Raw genomic sequence first — 16,586 nt, forward strand, 5'->3', positions numbered from 1 at the left:
GCGTATGAAATTTCATCAAAATAATAAAATACTAGCTAAATATGATACATATACTTGGCATAAAATTAACGACACATTTAAATAGTAATTCATTACAATTATTGGAATAGTTTGAATTTTGTAATTATGTCGAAAATGAGGTTTTGAGAAAATCAACATTTTCTGTTTTTACTGCTGCAAATTTCACTATTTAATAAAAAAATTTAATTTATAAGACAAATTTACCACAAATAAGGTTTTATTATCCATTTGAAGTGGTATTACTATTAAAAATTAAAACATTATGGGCATTTTATGTCCAAGTTCATAGGAGTATAACCCGCTTTAAACAAGCAAACTTCACTTAAAGCGAGCAATATTTTTGCGGTTCATAAAATTTCTATTGATTTCCAGCTTAAATTAGCGTTTTTTGGTAAATTTTCTTTGACATTCCAAAGTTAACCAAAGTTAGTCATAAATCATAAATCCTGAGAACAAGCGATAACAGAACTTTTTTTAATTTTTGGAGTAAAGAAACATTTAAAAATTATATTACGTTCCTAAAAAACAATGGCATACGAAAGAGATCTTCAGACAGTTCAAAGTAAAGTAACTAACTTCTTTGGAATACAGTGATTAAAAAGACAACTGAAGACAACTCCACCACTTCTCAACCGAATGGTAACAAGTCTCGGTTTTGGTGGGAGATTTGGGGAGATTTTCGCCATCCAACTAATAAATCCGGAACTACAGCTGACTTGATTGAAATTTTGGCAAAATACGGTAAAAATATCAAAATCAACATTTTGTGTACATAATTAAGGTTGATTGCAATTTGAAGAAAAGCATATAAATTTTTTTAAGTACAATTTTGAAGAGAGAATAATGTTACTTTCAAAAACATAAACGATAAGGAGAATCAATTACAAAATGATTAAAAGTTATTTAACGTTTTAGAAACAACATATTTTTCAGAAACAGTCTTGATTAAAGATAATAATGATTAAAAAGATACTGGTGTAGTAACAAAGTCATGATCAGTAGAATGTCATAATTGGTAATATGGTCAGAATCAGTAAAAGTGAGTAAAAAGAAGAAAAAAGGCAACGATGCTAAATATTTATGATGTTTTTCACGAACCCCTTTCTTTACGAGCACTCGGTTACAGCGAGCAAATATTGCGGTACCTTTGCGTTCGTTTAAGCGAGTTTGACTGTATTATCATGCCTTAATTTGAAGCAGTTTCTTAATGACTTATTTTTATGAGTGCAAGTCTTTATAAACATCCTGTTTGTATAAGAGGTATTGGTGTTATAGATGCAGACTACTATTGTAGGGGGGTCACGCTGAAGAATGCCCCCCCCCCCCCCATAAACGGACTTATGGTTTTGGTAATAAACATTTCTGAAACTGTTTGGGGGTGAAAAAAAGCACCAAATCGGTCGGAATAAGGTACTTAGTAGGGCATAAACGTTACTAATTCTTTTTATATACAATATAAAAAAGCAATATTTCAAATATTTACTTTAAAAAAATTAATAAATTGAAAAAATTACTGAAATTGTTAAAATTTTATTCATCAAGCGCTTGAACACAATGTGGACTGATAACATTGTCGACGGTTTAGGGGGTGTCATGACCCCCATGACCCTCCCCTTGTATCCGCCACTGGTTGCACGCAAGAAATAAGAAAAAACAACGCACTTTTTACTTAAAAAAAAACCAGCTAAAAGAAGTCTCAAGGTGAAATATTTTTTCGGAAGTACCTACCGCTGCTTTCCGTTCCCAAAACATCTGCGCACGCTTGGAACCTGAAGAGCAGGTGAGAGTCATCCGTGCAGGAATCAATAGTGGACAACGGATATTGGCACTCTCCGTGGCCCCTGTTGTAGGTGAAAGTAAACGGCCCTCGCAGCTCACAAGGTACGGGCTCGGCATCCACTGCGGAAAGTTGTTTGTTGTCAGAAGGTTTGGGGAAAGAAAATGACAATTTAAAGGGATTTAGCGCCACACACGCAGGAAAATAGTGTGGTCATTTCCGAAATTTTGAAAGTATTTCCTTTTCTGAAAAAGCATGCTTCAAAACATAGGATTTGACCATTTTTAAATAATTTGACTAAGTTTAATGTTTAAAAAAAATTTAATCGGTGTGTTTTTATTGTTTACGCTTCTGTCGATGACATCACAAATGATAAAATGCCATTCACTGATGCCATTCACAGAGCACAGTATTTAATTCGATTCTTTACTCATATATTTTGGCAACGATAAGGTTAACAGCAACTGCAGAGGGCAATATTTAATTCGCTTCTTGATTATCATAAAGTGGAAACGCGGTAGACAGATGCGCCAAAAAATATAATTTGTGACGTCATAAAGATCCCACCTTGTTTTATAATCGGACAACTAAAAAAAATAGCGCGCTAAAAAAATAAGCGTTGGGAAAAGAAAAGGCTTTTCTCGCTCCATGTTATTATAATTATTATTTTATTTATTTATTTATTTATCTGTTTTGCTTATTATATCCATTTCAGTAACTAAAAGTAGTATACTTTTGACTGAAGGAAACAACCCCATTGTGTGAAAAAAATATTAAATAAAACTGAGTTTAAAAAAAAAATGAATATTTGTCAAATATAATACGCTAAGTATTAGTTTTGAATTTAATTTTTAAAAACAAATTTCATGCCTACCTTTTATTTAACCAAAACATGTTTATTTTTTTAGAGCACGGAAAGTAGTACACTAAAGGGCAAAAGACTAGTTACGGGCACGGGTAAGATTTTTTTTTTTTTTAGTATAAATTTGGATTGTTGTTGAACAGTGCTGTTGCAGTTCTAGTTCATGGAAAAGTTAATTTTCATGAGGTTAGAAGTTAGAAATTGCAGTTTTATATTAGTTAAATGTTCATTAATACTTAACTAAGATTTGCATTAGAATAGAATATATGACTGTGTGGTTGAAAAATGAAATATAATATAACATCGTTTAATTAGTTTCGGAGCTCACTGAAAAATTCCGAACCACGTGCATGCAAAAATCTGCAAATTTTGCGTTATGAAACATATATTACATATAAATATACAAATAAAACATTTTTTTTTTCTTTTAGATTTGTTTATTTCTTTTAAAAATATATTGAAATACATTGGTTTGACCAATTGTAGATACATTTGCTTTGATTAGGGCCGACAAAAAAATAATAATGATCATGCCACCTGAATTCTACTATTTTCGATAAATATCACAAAAAAGTCTTTAACCATATTAAAACACTTATCTTTCAAACAATATAAGTAAATTTCAACTTACCAAGTCGAACTACAATAAAATTAAAAACTGGACATTTGATAAATTGCTTTTGAAAAGTTCGTCTGAACAAAAACAAAAATTAGTAAATGAACAATTTAAATATAACTATGTATTTTACATATTTAACATTATTTGATGAATGTTTTTACACATAACTGGGTGTGGTTCTTGCTTCTTTCAGATTAAAGATTGCATTGAGTAAACACCCGCCACCCCCACCCTCGCGAAAATTTGAAATGACGGACCTGGTAATTTGCTTACAAAAAAAAAAACGATTTTTTCTGTTTTTCTGCAGCTTGACGTTTATACAGTAATGCTTTTCCCCCCTACCATTTGCTGGGTCATGAAAACAAAAAAAAGAAGGAAAATAAATCACAAAACAGTCAATTTTTAATCTCAAGAAAGTCGTCAGATGCACTTTAAAAAGCAATGTAATTCAGAATTTGGAGTAATTGCTTAAACAGTTTCGTATAAAACTATTGACTGAAAAAAAAAAAAAAAAAAAGAATTCTCAAATGAAAATACAATAAAAATATGTTGTTATTATGTGATGGTACGTGGCGTGATGGTATGCAATGATATTTTCTCAATATTTATGAACAAATTTGTTTGAGCGAAAAGGCATTTTTTTTCCGCTTTGGCAATTTTGAGAAGGGTAATCTTAACTAACCTATTATGCATTGAGCTTATACTCTATGTGGGTCTTATATTAAATATTCCAAACTTCTGCTACCGAAGATGGGAAGGCAACAAACTCAATGGCTGCTTTTATGCATACTTTCACGCAAAATTTATCCAAAATCAAAAATTAATTTTCCCTCAGTTACATAATAATTATAAAGTTCATGTTTCATTAAGTCACGTTCACGAAGTAAGAAGAGGAAATTAAACCAAAAGGTATGATTTTTTCCAACTCACCAAGTGGATTTCCTTTGATAGCGCAAGCACATCAGAAGATTTTTGAATAATATGTTAATGAAAATTTAATCTCTTCAAGCTTAGTTATCCAGGATTGAATAACCGTCAGCTTTCCCAATCTTGCTCAAACACATTGGCTGCTGCGAAGACAATCTTCTTTTGGCTTCAGACCGCAATATTTAATTATTCTAATTAACTACACATACTTCTAAAAAGGAAGCCAGGTGCTATAATGAGAAACTAGGCTCTAGTTCACGGTGGAGACCAGGGCAATACCAGGAGCGTTAATCCAAGCAGAAATTCTGGTGGTAATTTCAGAGTTAGCGATAAACAGTGAATTACAGCTAGGGCGTAATCTGTTTACTTGGGAGTTGCAATTTCACGGCTGAGTACTTCGCAGCGGAGAAAGGACAGGCGATAACATGCGAAGAGACAAGAGATTTGCCGCCCTTGTCTGGCGCTCTTGTTTTCTTTAAAAAGAGTATCCCGTGAGGAGAAAAATTGCAAACTACTTAAGAGCTGTGATTTCGGAAATCTTTTGCTTAATGCGTTATTGGGAAAATATTTAAGTATGTTTACACATGAATAGGCTAAGCTTCCTTTAAATAAAGCACAGAAACTGATAGCTAATTAATTTAAAGCAGTTAAGAATATATAGCGATAAGTATTAGTTTGATTTTTTTTTTTTTTTTGCAATGCGTAACATAGGTTCATAAAACAATTCTAAAACTAAAATTTATCTTTAAAAAAATTGAAGTAATACAAAAACTCAAATGTTATACATTAAAAAAATAAATAAAAATAAAATTAAAAAAAAACTTTTTTTTTTTATTAACATATATCAAAAGAATGGGGAAGAAGGCGGTAAATTTTAAAAGATAATATTTAACGCCGCTGCAAAACCATTTGTTACTTAAAAAGGAAAAAAATAATAACGACACACTCACTATTTTTTTACAGAACAGAAAGTAGTACTAACCCTCCCCCATCTCCCCTACGCACACAAAGAAGAAGAAAGACGTAAATAGCAGCTTTTGAACCACGCTCTTCACTCCAAAATAATAATAAATATAATTCTTAAAAATATTTAATATGTTAAGATGAAAAACATATATGGGACGCTTGATGAAAAATAGTAGTTTATGAAGAACCATAGACCAATATTAATTTGTAGGAAAAACTAATTTTCGTAATAAAAATATTTGTTTTAATTTGAAAATTATACCTAAGGCAGTTTAAAAAAAAGGGATGTAAGTGCAAAAATTTCGGAGACAACCTGTGCAAATGATGTGAGATCCTCTCGTCTGTGTTCGTGCTAGGGAGAGTTCTAATCGATCTGATAGGTTGTGCGAAACAGCATAATTTTAAAAAAAAATCGATGAAAACCTGCCAAGGATCTGAACTTCATTTGAGTTTTTCTCGAAACTTAAAAATGTCTACTTACATCCCTTTGCTTCTCTCAGCCACAAATATCTTTATGATAAATTAAGAAATGCGTGCTGTAGAGATAGCAAAGCAAAATAGGTACAGAAACACATTTATATTTTCAGTACCATTTTGTGCAGAAAAAAGTAAGCAAGTTTACGGAAAAAAAATGTATCAAAAATTATGTGAGTAAAATGATTGTAGATATAGTCTAACTTAAAAGATTTAACTAAGTAGTTTTTCTAAATCAATTTCAAAATTAGCAACTATAAAGATTAACAAACTTGTCTTGCAATAAAACTGATTGGCGTTTCTCTTATCATTTGCACTAGTATATAAACATTTTCATTATTGTAGTCAGTTGACTTTTAACTACCTTATTCGTTTATTTAAATATTTTTAAGAAATACATTATGTTGTATGCATTTAAAAACCATTAAAAAGGTTTCATTGCTACTTTGTTTTTCTATAAGTATGCTGTATGCAACTTACCTCTAAATAAAGAATATAGTGGAGCATCTGCATTTATTATAGAACAAGCTTGGCTCAACGATCTGTATCCATCACAAAAAGCTGCAATACAAAGAAAAAAAAACTCTGTCAAAGTCTTTACAAAATTTAGTCTTTAGCAATGTAAGAGAAAAAAAAATTATGAACATCAAAGAAAAAGCAAAAAAGTGAAAAAAGGCTTTTTGTTAAACATGAGTTTTATGATAAACACGCACCGAACTGAGAAAATTATCATTTCAATCAATGTAACATTTTGTGAATCCTCTTGTTAATTTTTCGATTTTATCTGTTTAGTCAATCTTTTTTTACTATCAAAAATTGACACTCTTTCAAAACTAAATTCTTAAATATCTCAATATCTAAACAACAGGAACCGTAGTCATCACTGAATTAAAGTAATTCATACACGCACCTTTAGAAATTAGATTTTAAATACGTAAATGTCGTCAATAAAGAAATGCAGTTTTTTTAATTACGAAATTATTATCAGAAGTTCATATTAACACCTATTTGAAAATAAAATTAATTCCATGCTACATCATGCAAATGCTTGCTCTTGTTAATGGTACAAGAAGTAGTTACGTCTTTAAGATAACTGAAAAGATGCTTTTTATAGAAATACTTAATATTATACACGTAAGATGTTATGTAATACTCTGTCGAGATTTAACTCGTGAGTCCTCTTCCGAAATTATATGCAGTACTAAATTAAGAATTACGTAATTTCTATAACAGAAAAAAACGACACATTTTGACTTAAGACATACAAATTATCTGGAAAAAATATTTTTAAATTTAAATCTTGATTTGGTGAAAAGAGAAACAAATACATCTATAACTCTAATTTTTTAAACATAATCCATTAATTCCAAAATCCCATTATTCAGGGTAAAGTACCCAAGTTAAAGCTACTTTCAAAACAGAAAGATATGAAGGTAATAATTAAATTTTACAGTTTATAACATACTATTAGGAAGCTGAAAGAGAAATATGAATTAAACACAATGCTTTTTTTCATTAGAATTTTAATGACACCAAAGATTTCCTAGCACATTACTCTGCACGGGCTAAGAAAAATACAATCCAACTACTAAAGATTACTCAAGTGGTTGCATTTTTCGAAGAGGAAAAATAAAACTAAGCAAAAAAAAAAATAGACAGGGTGGTTTTTAGAACAAAAGAAAATGGCATTTAGAGAGCATTTTTTACCAACTGACTAAAATCACATTTCAAAGCTCTCCATTTTTCTGATGTTTCTATAGCAACTGCGGAAAAAATGAGACTAAAATATCTATCCACTATAGGTTTCAAAGGTTCTTCTTCGCTTGCACCAAGAAACCGAAAACGGATATCACAACACGAAATTGCTTTTAGGAAATCCAGCTTTAGGGGTAAAAAGCTAGAAGCCCGAGTTCGAAGGCTAACATAAAGTTATGATACGTTTTGGAGCGATCGTGGAAGTGCACTCTTGAGGATTAAGCTTGTCGTATTTCACGGCAGATATCTTCTGGCTAATGCATGTTTTCATAAAAGAAAGTTCGTTTGCTCAGCGATAAAACCCGCCTCATCTACTCCGGCAAACTTATTCCGGGACTCTTGAAATGGATTCACTGAGGAGTGAGGTATTCTTGAAAATATCAATAGGAATGATATCCTGTGTTGTAGTTTTTTCTTGTCATCTATTATCCTATTTAACGATTAGTTTCATTTTAAACTTTTCTTTCCAAAGGTGCACATATTGTTTCGTCCTGTCCTCTAAGGATGCAGCACGTACCAATTAATCGGCCATAATCGGTCACTTTGCCAATTATCAAAAATCGGCGGAAAAAATATTGTTCAAAGCCTTTTTTTTTTTAAGTTTATCTGGAACAAGAAATTATGATAAATGCATTTACCAGCAATAAAAAAAATGCAATTTTGTCTGAATATTACTATATAATATAAGATGAAAATGCACGGAGAAAAACAAAATATAAAGTATAGATAGCGCGGAATATTTAATGGAATGTTAAAGAATCTGAACTCTTACAGCTGATATTCACATGACACTGTTATTAATAATTAAACTCCAGGACTTTTAAATTGTGAAGCAAAAATCTTTATCCCATTCAAGACCCTCCTCCAAACTCTTTTCACATCACCTGCCTTAAAGCAACATTCTGTTTTTATGTTACAATGATATTTAAATGTATCTTTAAAGATAGAATTATTTGCAGAAAAATTAAATGTGTTTATGATCCCACTGTAACCTCTCCTTAACTCTCCAATGAAAAAAGAAAAACAGACTAAGACTTTTGTTTTGCTTCTTAAAGAAAATCAGGATCATTTTCTAAATTTAAATTACAACCCTCAACTTTTGAAGACTCAATATTTTTTCCTGTCATTTTGTTTCTTGTAACTATACATAGGATTACATCATACATTTTACCATTTACTCTTTAAACTATTAGTTTTTAATTCACCAAGAAAATTATTATTATTAAATATGGTTTGATTAAAAAAAATATATACATATTTTATTATTATTATTTTTATTATTGATATTATCATTATTGTTAGGATTACTTTTATTATTACAAACTAACATGTCTAGTTGAAGCAATGTTATTTTTTAAATTAAGTTTTTCAATTTTGAATAATTATAAACATACTCGTATATACATTGTTTCGCCATTTTTTATACGTCGATACAATTCCTCCTTTAGAATACTGCTCTTAGATAATTTTATAATTTTTATAAGTATTAAATCGTGGATAAAATAGGTACTAATAACATAAAACTAAATTTAAATTAAAGTGCTAATAAATTAACTTGGTTACCACAGGCTATCCCCTAATATTTTATAATTTTAACGTCTAGTTGACAATATGTAAATACATCATTAATAATAAGAAAACTGAAAGAAATCGGAAGAAATTTTTGAAATTGTTTTAGGAAAATTAGGAAAGAGGAGAAAAATAAATCATCTCTCATAAATAATCTATTAACTATTTATCGTCGAAATGAAAAAGAGAAAAAAAGTGACTAGTCTTAAAAATAATTGTGATCATCAACCGGCTAAGCCGATTAATCGGTCGATTATCAATAGCCGATTAATCAGTAATCGATCCGTTTGCTTATCGGTGCACCCCTACTCTCATCCTTAATTTTAAATGTCTTTATTTAGAAGTTTTTAATTAATTGGAATTTAAACACAATTTACTCGTCTTATCGTCCGGCTAATGATTGTTTTCATTTTTAGGAAAGTTAGTTTGCCTACTAATAAAACCCGCTTCATCTACTCCGGCAAACTTGTTCCGGGACTCTTGAAATGTATTCACTGAGGAGTGAGGCATTCTTGAAAGTGTCAATAGGAATGCCTTTTTGTTGTGTTTTCTTCTCACCTGTTATTCTACTTAACGATAAAGCACAATTTTAAGTTTATTCCTAAAGGTGCATACATAGTTATACCATATCATCCATAACTATAGGTATCTTTATTGAGATTTTTTAACAAATCGGAATTATAACTCAATGTACTCGTATTATCTTCCGGCTAATGACTTTAAAAAAAAATCGTTTGCTCTACGATAAAACCCGCCTCATCTACCCGGGCAGACTTTTTCCCAGACTCTTGAAATGAATTCACTGAGGAGTGAGGCATTCTTGAAAGTATCAGTACATTACATTACATTACACCCCAGGATCCCCGTACCTACGACAGATGTGGTTTAACCATTGGGTAGGGCCCTGGAGAAAGTTCAGCCTCAGTTCAAGTTACAGGAATTGTTACAGGAGTGCTTTTCTGTTGTTGTTTTTACTTCTCACCTGTTATTCTACTTAACGATGCAACACAATTTTCAGTTTATTTCTAAAGGTTACATTGTTATATCCTATCATCCATAACTATAGGTATCTTTATCGAGATGTTTTAACAAATCGGAATTGTGACTCAATGTACTCGTATTATCTTCCGGCTAATGACTTTACATTAAAAAAGAAAAAAAATCGTTTGCTCTGCGATAAAACTCGCCTCCTCTACTCCGGAAGACTTATTCCCAGACTCTTCGAATTTATTAACTAAGGAGGGAAGTACTTTTGAAAGTATCAATAGGAATGCTTTTTTGTTGTCGTTTTTTTTCTTTTCACCTACTATCCTACTTAACGATGCATCAGTTTTTTTTTCTAAAGGTGCATGCCGGTAATTTTAATAAAGGGGCATTTTAACACAATTTACCCATATTGTCTCCCGACAAATGAATTTTCATTAAAAAAAATTGTTTGCTCAGCGATAAAGCTCGCCTAATCAAATAAACTTATTCCGATTGATTCAGTGATGGGTGAGGCAATCTTGAAAGTATAAACAGCAATGCCTTTTTGGAGTCGTCCCCCCCCCCGTTTTCTTTTTTCCTCTTAGCGATATATCTTAATGTGAGTTCTTTTTTAAGGACAACTAATTATTTCCTCATATTATACTGAAAAAAAAAAACGCATATTTTCAAACATTTTTGAACAATGTCATTTGAATGCAATTTCCATTGACTATATTCTGGTAAATCAATATTTTCAAAACGGAAAGTTCGTTTGCTCAGTGATAAAACGCGCCTCGTCTGCTCCAGCAAACTCTTTTTGAGTCTCTTGAAACGGATTCACTGAACTGTGAGGTATTCCTGAAAATATCAATAGGAATGAATGCCTTCTTGTAGTCTGTTTTCTTGTCACCAAGTAGTCTACTTATCATACTTTACAATTTAAGGTTTTTTTTTAAAAATTAGTATTAATTATTTCGCTCTATCTTATATAGTTAAAAACTGAGCATGTGCCTATGTATGTACATATGTATCTATGTAATTGTCTATGTCCGAGTTACTTCTCCCGAACGACAGTGAACTGACCATCGAACCAGGTATCAATGAATTCGTAATCTTCTCGTCTTTACGTTTGGTTATTTAACACAATCCCTCGATAATAATTAGCGGAGATATCAGTTAAAAACTATTTATTATGACACTTAGATTTCGACATAAAATACCTATTTTTCGAAGGCTTTAATTCATTCAAATTATTATTCAGTGCTTCATCTCAACCTTCCAATGCTTTTATTAAAATGTATTGCGGGAAGAAAATCACTGAGACGAAAGATCTGTTGCCATTTTTCTTTCTCGAATAAAAACAAGTAAAATTCTTGATTTTGTTTGCAATCAGCCGCAAAATTTTACTGAATTTATATATATATACTAGCTGACCCAGCCACGCGTTGCTGTGGCAAAGAAGTTGGATTAAAATAAACTTTTACTCATTATTTTGATAGAATCAAATAAATATTTTTAATAGAGCTTAAAATAATATAGCCGATTTTAAAACATATGAGATTGATAATGGGCTTGATTCAATGTAAAAACGATTCATAAATGTTCCTGAAAAATTATGGGCAGCTGATATGGCCAATTTCTGCCAGTAACATGTCATGCCAAAACCCGGAAAGTTTTCCGGTAAAAGTTAATAACCTTCCTGAAATTATCTCGGAAGCCTCTTGAAAAATTCGAAGATCTTCCCGTTTGAAGCTAGTCGTGTTTCTGGAACTTTAGGGTAAACTTAGGAAGGGATAAAAAAAAAGCTTAGCACCCTTCTGATTTATGAAGGAACTTCTGTAAGCAGTAATGCAAATATAGCCAAAGCTTAACCAGAACTGCAAGCAAGTATCGAAAATTTTTACTCAGTAACGATTCGTTTTTTTTTTTTTTTTTAACAGTCGAGGCTGAAGAAAGTACTTATTGAATCCAGTAGGTACTAACTAAATTTTCTATAGAAAAAGCACTATACTTACGCTTAGTAAATTTTGTAAGTATGACTTCGGTCAAAAAAAAACCAAAAATAACTTGATAGTGACAGTAAATATCGAAACTGATTGTAAAATAACCGAATGTAGAAACTAAGCGTAAACCACCATACACTTTTAGATTCTACACTACATTTTATTCACCTCAGCTTTCTCTATAGTTTGTAATCAATAACTTCTTTACAAAATACACTAACTAAATTAAAAACATATAAAAATTAAATTTTTTCAATGGAATAGATAACATTGACTTCGAACTATTGTTTCTATTTTTTGAAAACTGAAAACTGTCTAAGCACTAAGTTGTGCACTATGTTCTTGCTTAACCAGTCTTTTAGTAATACGAAAAGTACGATAACTTTCCACTTGTGAGTAGGCGATATATGGTTGCACATGAGAGAAATATTTATGTTTCAAGTCCAAACCGAAAGAAGACATTGTTTGTTCTTGACATCTATTTATGGTCTTTGCAAAAGCTAAACGAATCAAAAATTGAAGTCTTTCAAATCTGTTTGAAAATTTTGACTCTATTAATGGATTACGTGGCAACACAAACATTTCTCCTTTAAACTTTCCCGTCAAAATTGTTGACTTTTGATGAAGAAACGTGTACCGTTGCGTAATTTAGGTGGGTTTAAATCGCGAAAAAAATAAATTGTTGAGCCAATTTTCAACCGGAAATCGTGTAGTCGCATTCCTGGTGTATCCAGGGCATTTAAAAACTCAGTTGGAATGTTTACTGCTTTGTTTTCATCGACAACTGTATAGGCTTGTTCAGCATCAATGAGGAGCTTTTTTCCAACCGTCAGTAATGGCTCATTATTCGCAATAATTGTAGCTAAGACAGCGTCATTGCTCTGTTGTTATACGTTGCAAATCAGTGTTAACTAAGTCGGTGGCCCAACTATCAAGTGACGGCATATCATAATAATTAAGTTTCAAATTTGAAATTAAAACGCAAAAACCTTCAGTTAAAACTAAAGCTTCATATTCATCTCTGGTGTAAAATCTGGATTTCGACATTTGTGTGTTTGTTAAACTTTATGAAATACGTCTTCAAACGTGAAAGTTATATAGTTTCTCCTTGAAAAATGATGATTGTGTTGGATAGTATGTCGTCAAAATTGTTTTAAACAGTTGACGAATACTGTTTCTCCATATGTCAAACCTGCATTAGAAAGTGTCAACTCCCAATGACTTTGTGCGACCAATAAATAAAATTTGCGACATGTATCGGGATATGTATTTGACAGTTGACAATTGACGATCCACAAATATTCCCGTCTCTTCGGGAATGTTTACCGAAAACAAAACTGCTACAAAACCAGCGCGATTACAGAGACAATTATGATTTTTAAAAAATTAAATTTATCTGGGAATAGACTCTCAATTAGTTCACTTTTCGTCTCAATGGCAGTGTAGAAATTGTCTGGCTCTTTGTTGTACTGTATATTTTGATACAGTTCAATTTCACCGTTTCCAATACCAAGCAATTGCTTAGAAAATACTTGTGCGATTAGATTATTTTGCGTTAATACTCGCATGTTCATGGCCAATCGCATTATCTCGACATTACGCTATAAAAACGATTATTTTAAACATGCGTTGATTTCATCGGAATAACTGGTAACGTCTGCCGGAAGTCCCCAGACAGTATTCAGACAATTTGGTCTAAAAGTTTATCGTTGCCGTTCAAATCTTGCACAATCCTATGATGTGCTTCTAATGAATGCTTTTACTCATGAGCCATAGTACACTTATCCCATATTTTAATTTCACTCTCTTGCAACACTACAGCCATTTTTTTTTCTTTAATGTTACACATTGCATTTTGTTTGTTATGAATATCTAATAGGCAACTTTAAAGCTGAATGTGCTGTTTGTCTACCATCTAAAAAAAGTAGCAGCAATGCCTGACGATGCAATTGTCACTGCAATTTTCTGTTGCGAACGTATCTTTGCAAGAATTAATGATATTAAAAATTTCTTTGGGGAACAAAATAAAGAAAATAATTGTTTTCCGCTTAAATTCATTAACCTTCCTGAAATTAGCGTGGAATATTTCTGAAGAATTCAGTAGTCTTCTTGGTTAAAGGCAGTTACGATTCTGGCACCTTTAGAGAAGCCTGACTCAGGTTTAATATAATAGCATGGAACCTTTCTACTTTTCTAAGACAGCTCTCAAAGCATTAATGCACGCATTGCCAACGCGAAGGCAGACTCTCAAGCAAGTAGCTCGGACGTAACTCCTCTGCACTTCTTACAAAGCTTCGTGATCGAGATCTGTTTTCGCACTCATTGCGTGTTGAGTCAATCTGGGCGAACCTTAATCTTTTCGCACTCATTGCGTGTTGAGTCAATCTGGGCGAACCTTAATCGCTCCGAAACCGATACACCTATTAAATACGTTTAGTTAATCCTGATACTGGTGGAGAAAAATATTTTTCACAACGTTGTGAAATTTGCAATTTGTAGCAATTCAAGGAAACGTTTTGAAAAATATAGTTGATTTTCTCAGGAAGTGAATAATAACCTGTAATATCCCGAAATGTTATATGGAAATTCTAAATAACATTTCTGAGCTTTTTTATCATGGTGTTTTTAGCAGTAAGTCATACGATGTTAGAGTTATATCGATTAATTAAATTACACCGCCATCTATTAAGAATTTTTAGAACTAAACAATTAATTCACACTATTATTGCATAATAAATATGAAAGTTGCAATAAAAAATTATGAAAACTATCCTATCTTTTAAGTTGGACCAAATGACACGTAGATATGAAATTTGAGAAAAATCGGTTGAGTAGTTTCGGAGTTTACCCCGAACAAACATCGTGACACGAGATTTTTATATATATATATATATATATATATATATATATATATATATATATATATATATATATATATATATATATATATATATATATATATATATATATATATATATATATATATATATATATATATATATATATATATATATATATATACTATTTTTGTGATTATCAGTTTACATTTGCAAATCACCAGGCACATTATTGGAAGATGACCTTTTCCAATGAACACACACATCACCATTTTCATCTTCACCTCCCCTCCTATGTTTTTTCTTTTCTACGGAAAAAGTAATTTACTTCTTTCCTGCATCGCGTTTTTTGCACGACATTGATCTATCCCTCTTATAGCACTCCTCGCCAACCTAATTTTCATTCTTAATTACATGCGGTATCATGTTTGAAATAAAAAGAAGACTAACAAACATGTACTTATCGTACAGTATGTACGTTAGAAATACGAAATTTTGAAAATCTAATTTTTAAACGAATAGGAACAAGGAAACCTGAGAATTGCAACTCTGCAGAAAACTAGTAAAATATGAAGCAAACACTTTTACCTGTCATAACTGCAGTTCATACCACTGCTTATGATCGCTACATTAAGCACCAACTCTTTGGCAACTAGATTCAACATTATCTGATAGATGGCAGATGCATCAATAGAAAAAGCACAGGTACCTCCCACTTTGGGAGGTACCATCGTAATCAGATACGTACTTTACACAATATTTGTTTTTTTTTTTTCTGCATGTTTTCAATTTTATGCATTCATGTGTGAAATAACTTTTGCTTAAATTTTTCTTTCATTTTTCCCTGCATTCAAATGCCGATCCACTTATTATTATCTTAAAGGGATTTTTATTTTTCAGATAAATTCCTGCTCTTTAATATAAGTTGCAATACACTTCTAACTTACACAATCAGACGGGGAAAAAATGTGTAAAAAATAACTCAAATTACATTTAAATCCACTAATATAGAACGCTTTGAAAATTACTGTTCTTTAAAAAATTGGGCAGGAACAAATTTAACCTTAAGACCAGAGCATGCATTTCTCAAAATAATGCATCTTCGTACTGCGCTGCTTAATTAAGAAACATTTCGCACAGCAGTAATTTTCTTAAACACATTACGTAAACTTGGCACAAGTAATTAGAGACCATGAAATAATTTACGAAGCAGCCTAAAAGATTAAATAAAACAAATTAGACTGGATTCTTTTCAATTTGCTTGCAGACAATTATTACGAAAACAAGTAAAATTGAGACTAATTCACTACCAAAAAAAGAGATGTTTTTTAAATTTTATCTGTGTATTTTTTAATACACATGTCCGTTTAGAAGTAAGACAGAGTAGTAAGACACAGTAAGAACGTGCGTAAATGTGCCCCGATGAAAATGCGTAAACGTGCCCGGTCAGCAAGTTTGGATTTATTTTTATCCTTCAAAAAAATTTAATAACTTTTCTGTACATACAAAAATGATTCTAAAAAACATTGTAAAATTCTGTTTTTATATGTGTTTATTTGTTTTTAGTAAATTATTATTCATTCACAATAACCTCCAAAAAGTTCAACACAAAATTTACTCGGCTTGGTAGAAAGCAGATTTTTCTATCTGCATGCTAAACCGAAACGCGACTGATGCTCAAAAACTTCTGAGAATATTTGCTAGGGAGCAGCATCAATCTGCTATGTCTGTTGGCTCTAAAGTTATAACTCGTTTTTGAAAAAGGGCTCTGCGTAAACGTACCCAATGCATAAACGTGCTCCTCTATGTC

General features: G+C 31.5%; 1 protein-coding gene across 1 annotated transcript in view; it reads right to left on the minus strand.

Annotated features, from left to right (window-relative positions):
* LOC129228562 (uncharacterized) overlaps nt 1-16,586 on the minus strand; it is an 84,404-nt gene that overhangs the window by 22,340 nt on the left and 45,478 nt on the right. The window contains exons 4-5 of the mRNA XM_054863245.1: nt 6,127-6,207; nt 1,750-1,920 (exon numbers count right to left, since the gene is read on the minus strand). Of these exons, the coding sequence (XP_054719220.1) occupies nt 1,750-1,920; nt 6,127-6,207 (252 nt within the window). The remainder of the gene's footprint in view (nt 1-1,749; nt 1,921-6,126; nt 6,208-16,586) is intronic.

Source organism: Uloborus diversus, chromosome 8, assembly GCF_026930045.1.
Source record: "Uloborus diversus isolate 005 chromosome 8, Udiv.v.3.1, whole genome shotgun sequence".
NCBI lineage: Eukaryota > Metazoa > Arthropoda > Arachnida > Araneae > Uloboridae > Uloborus > Uloborus diversus.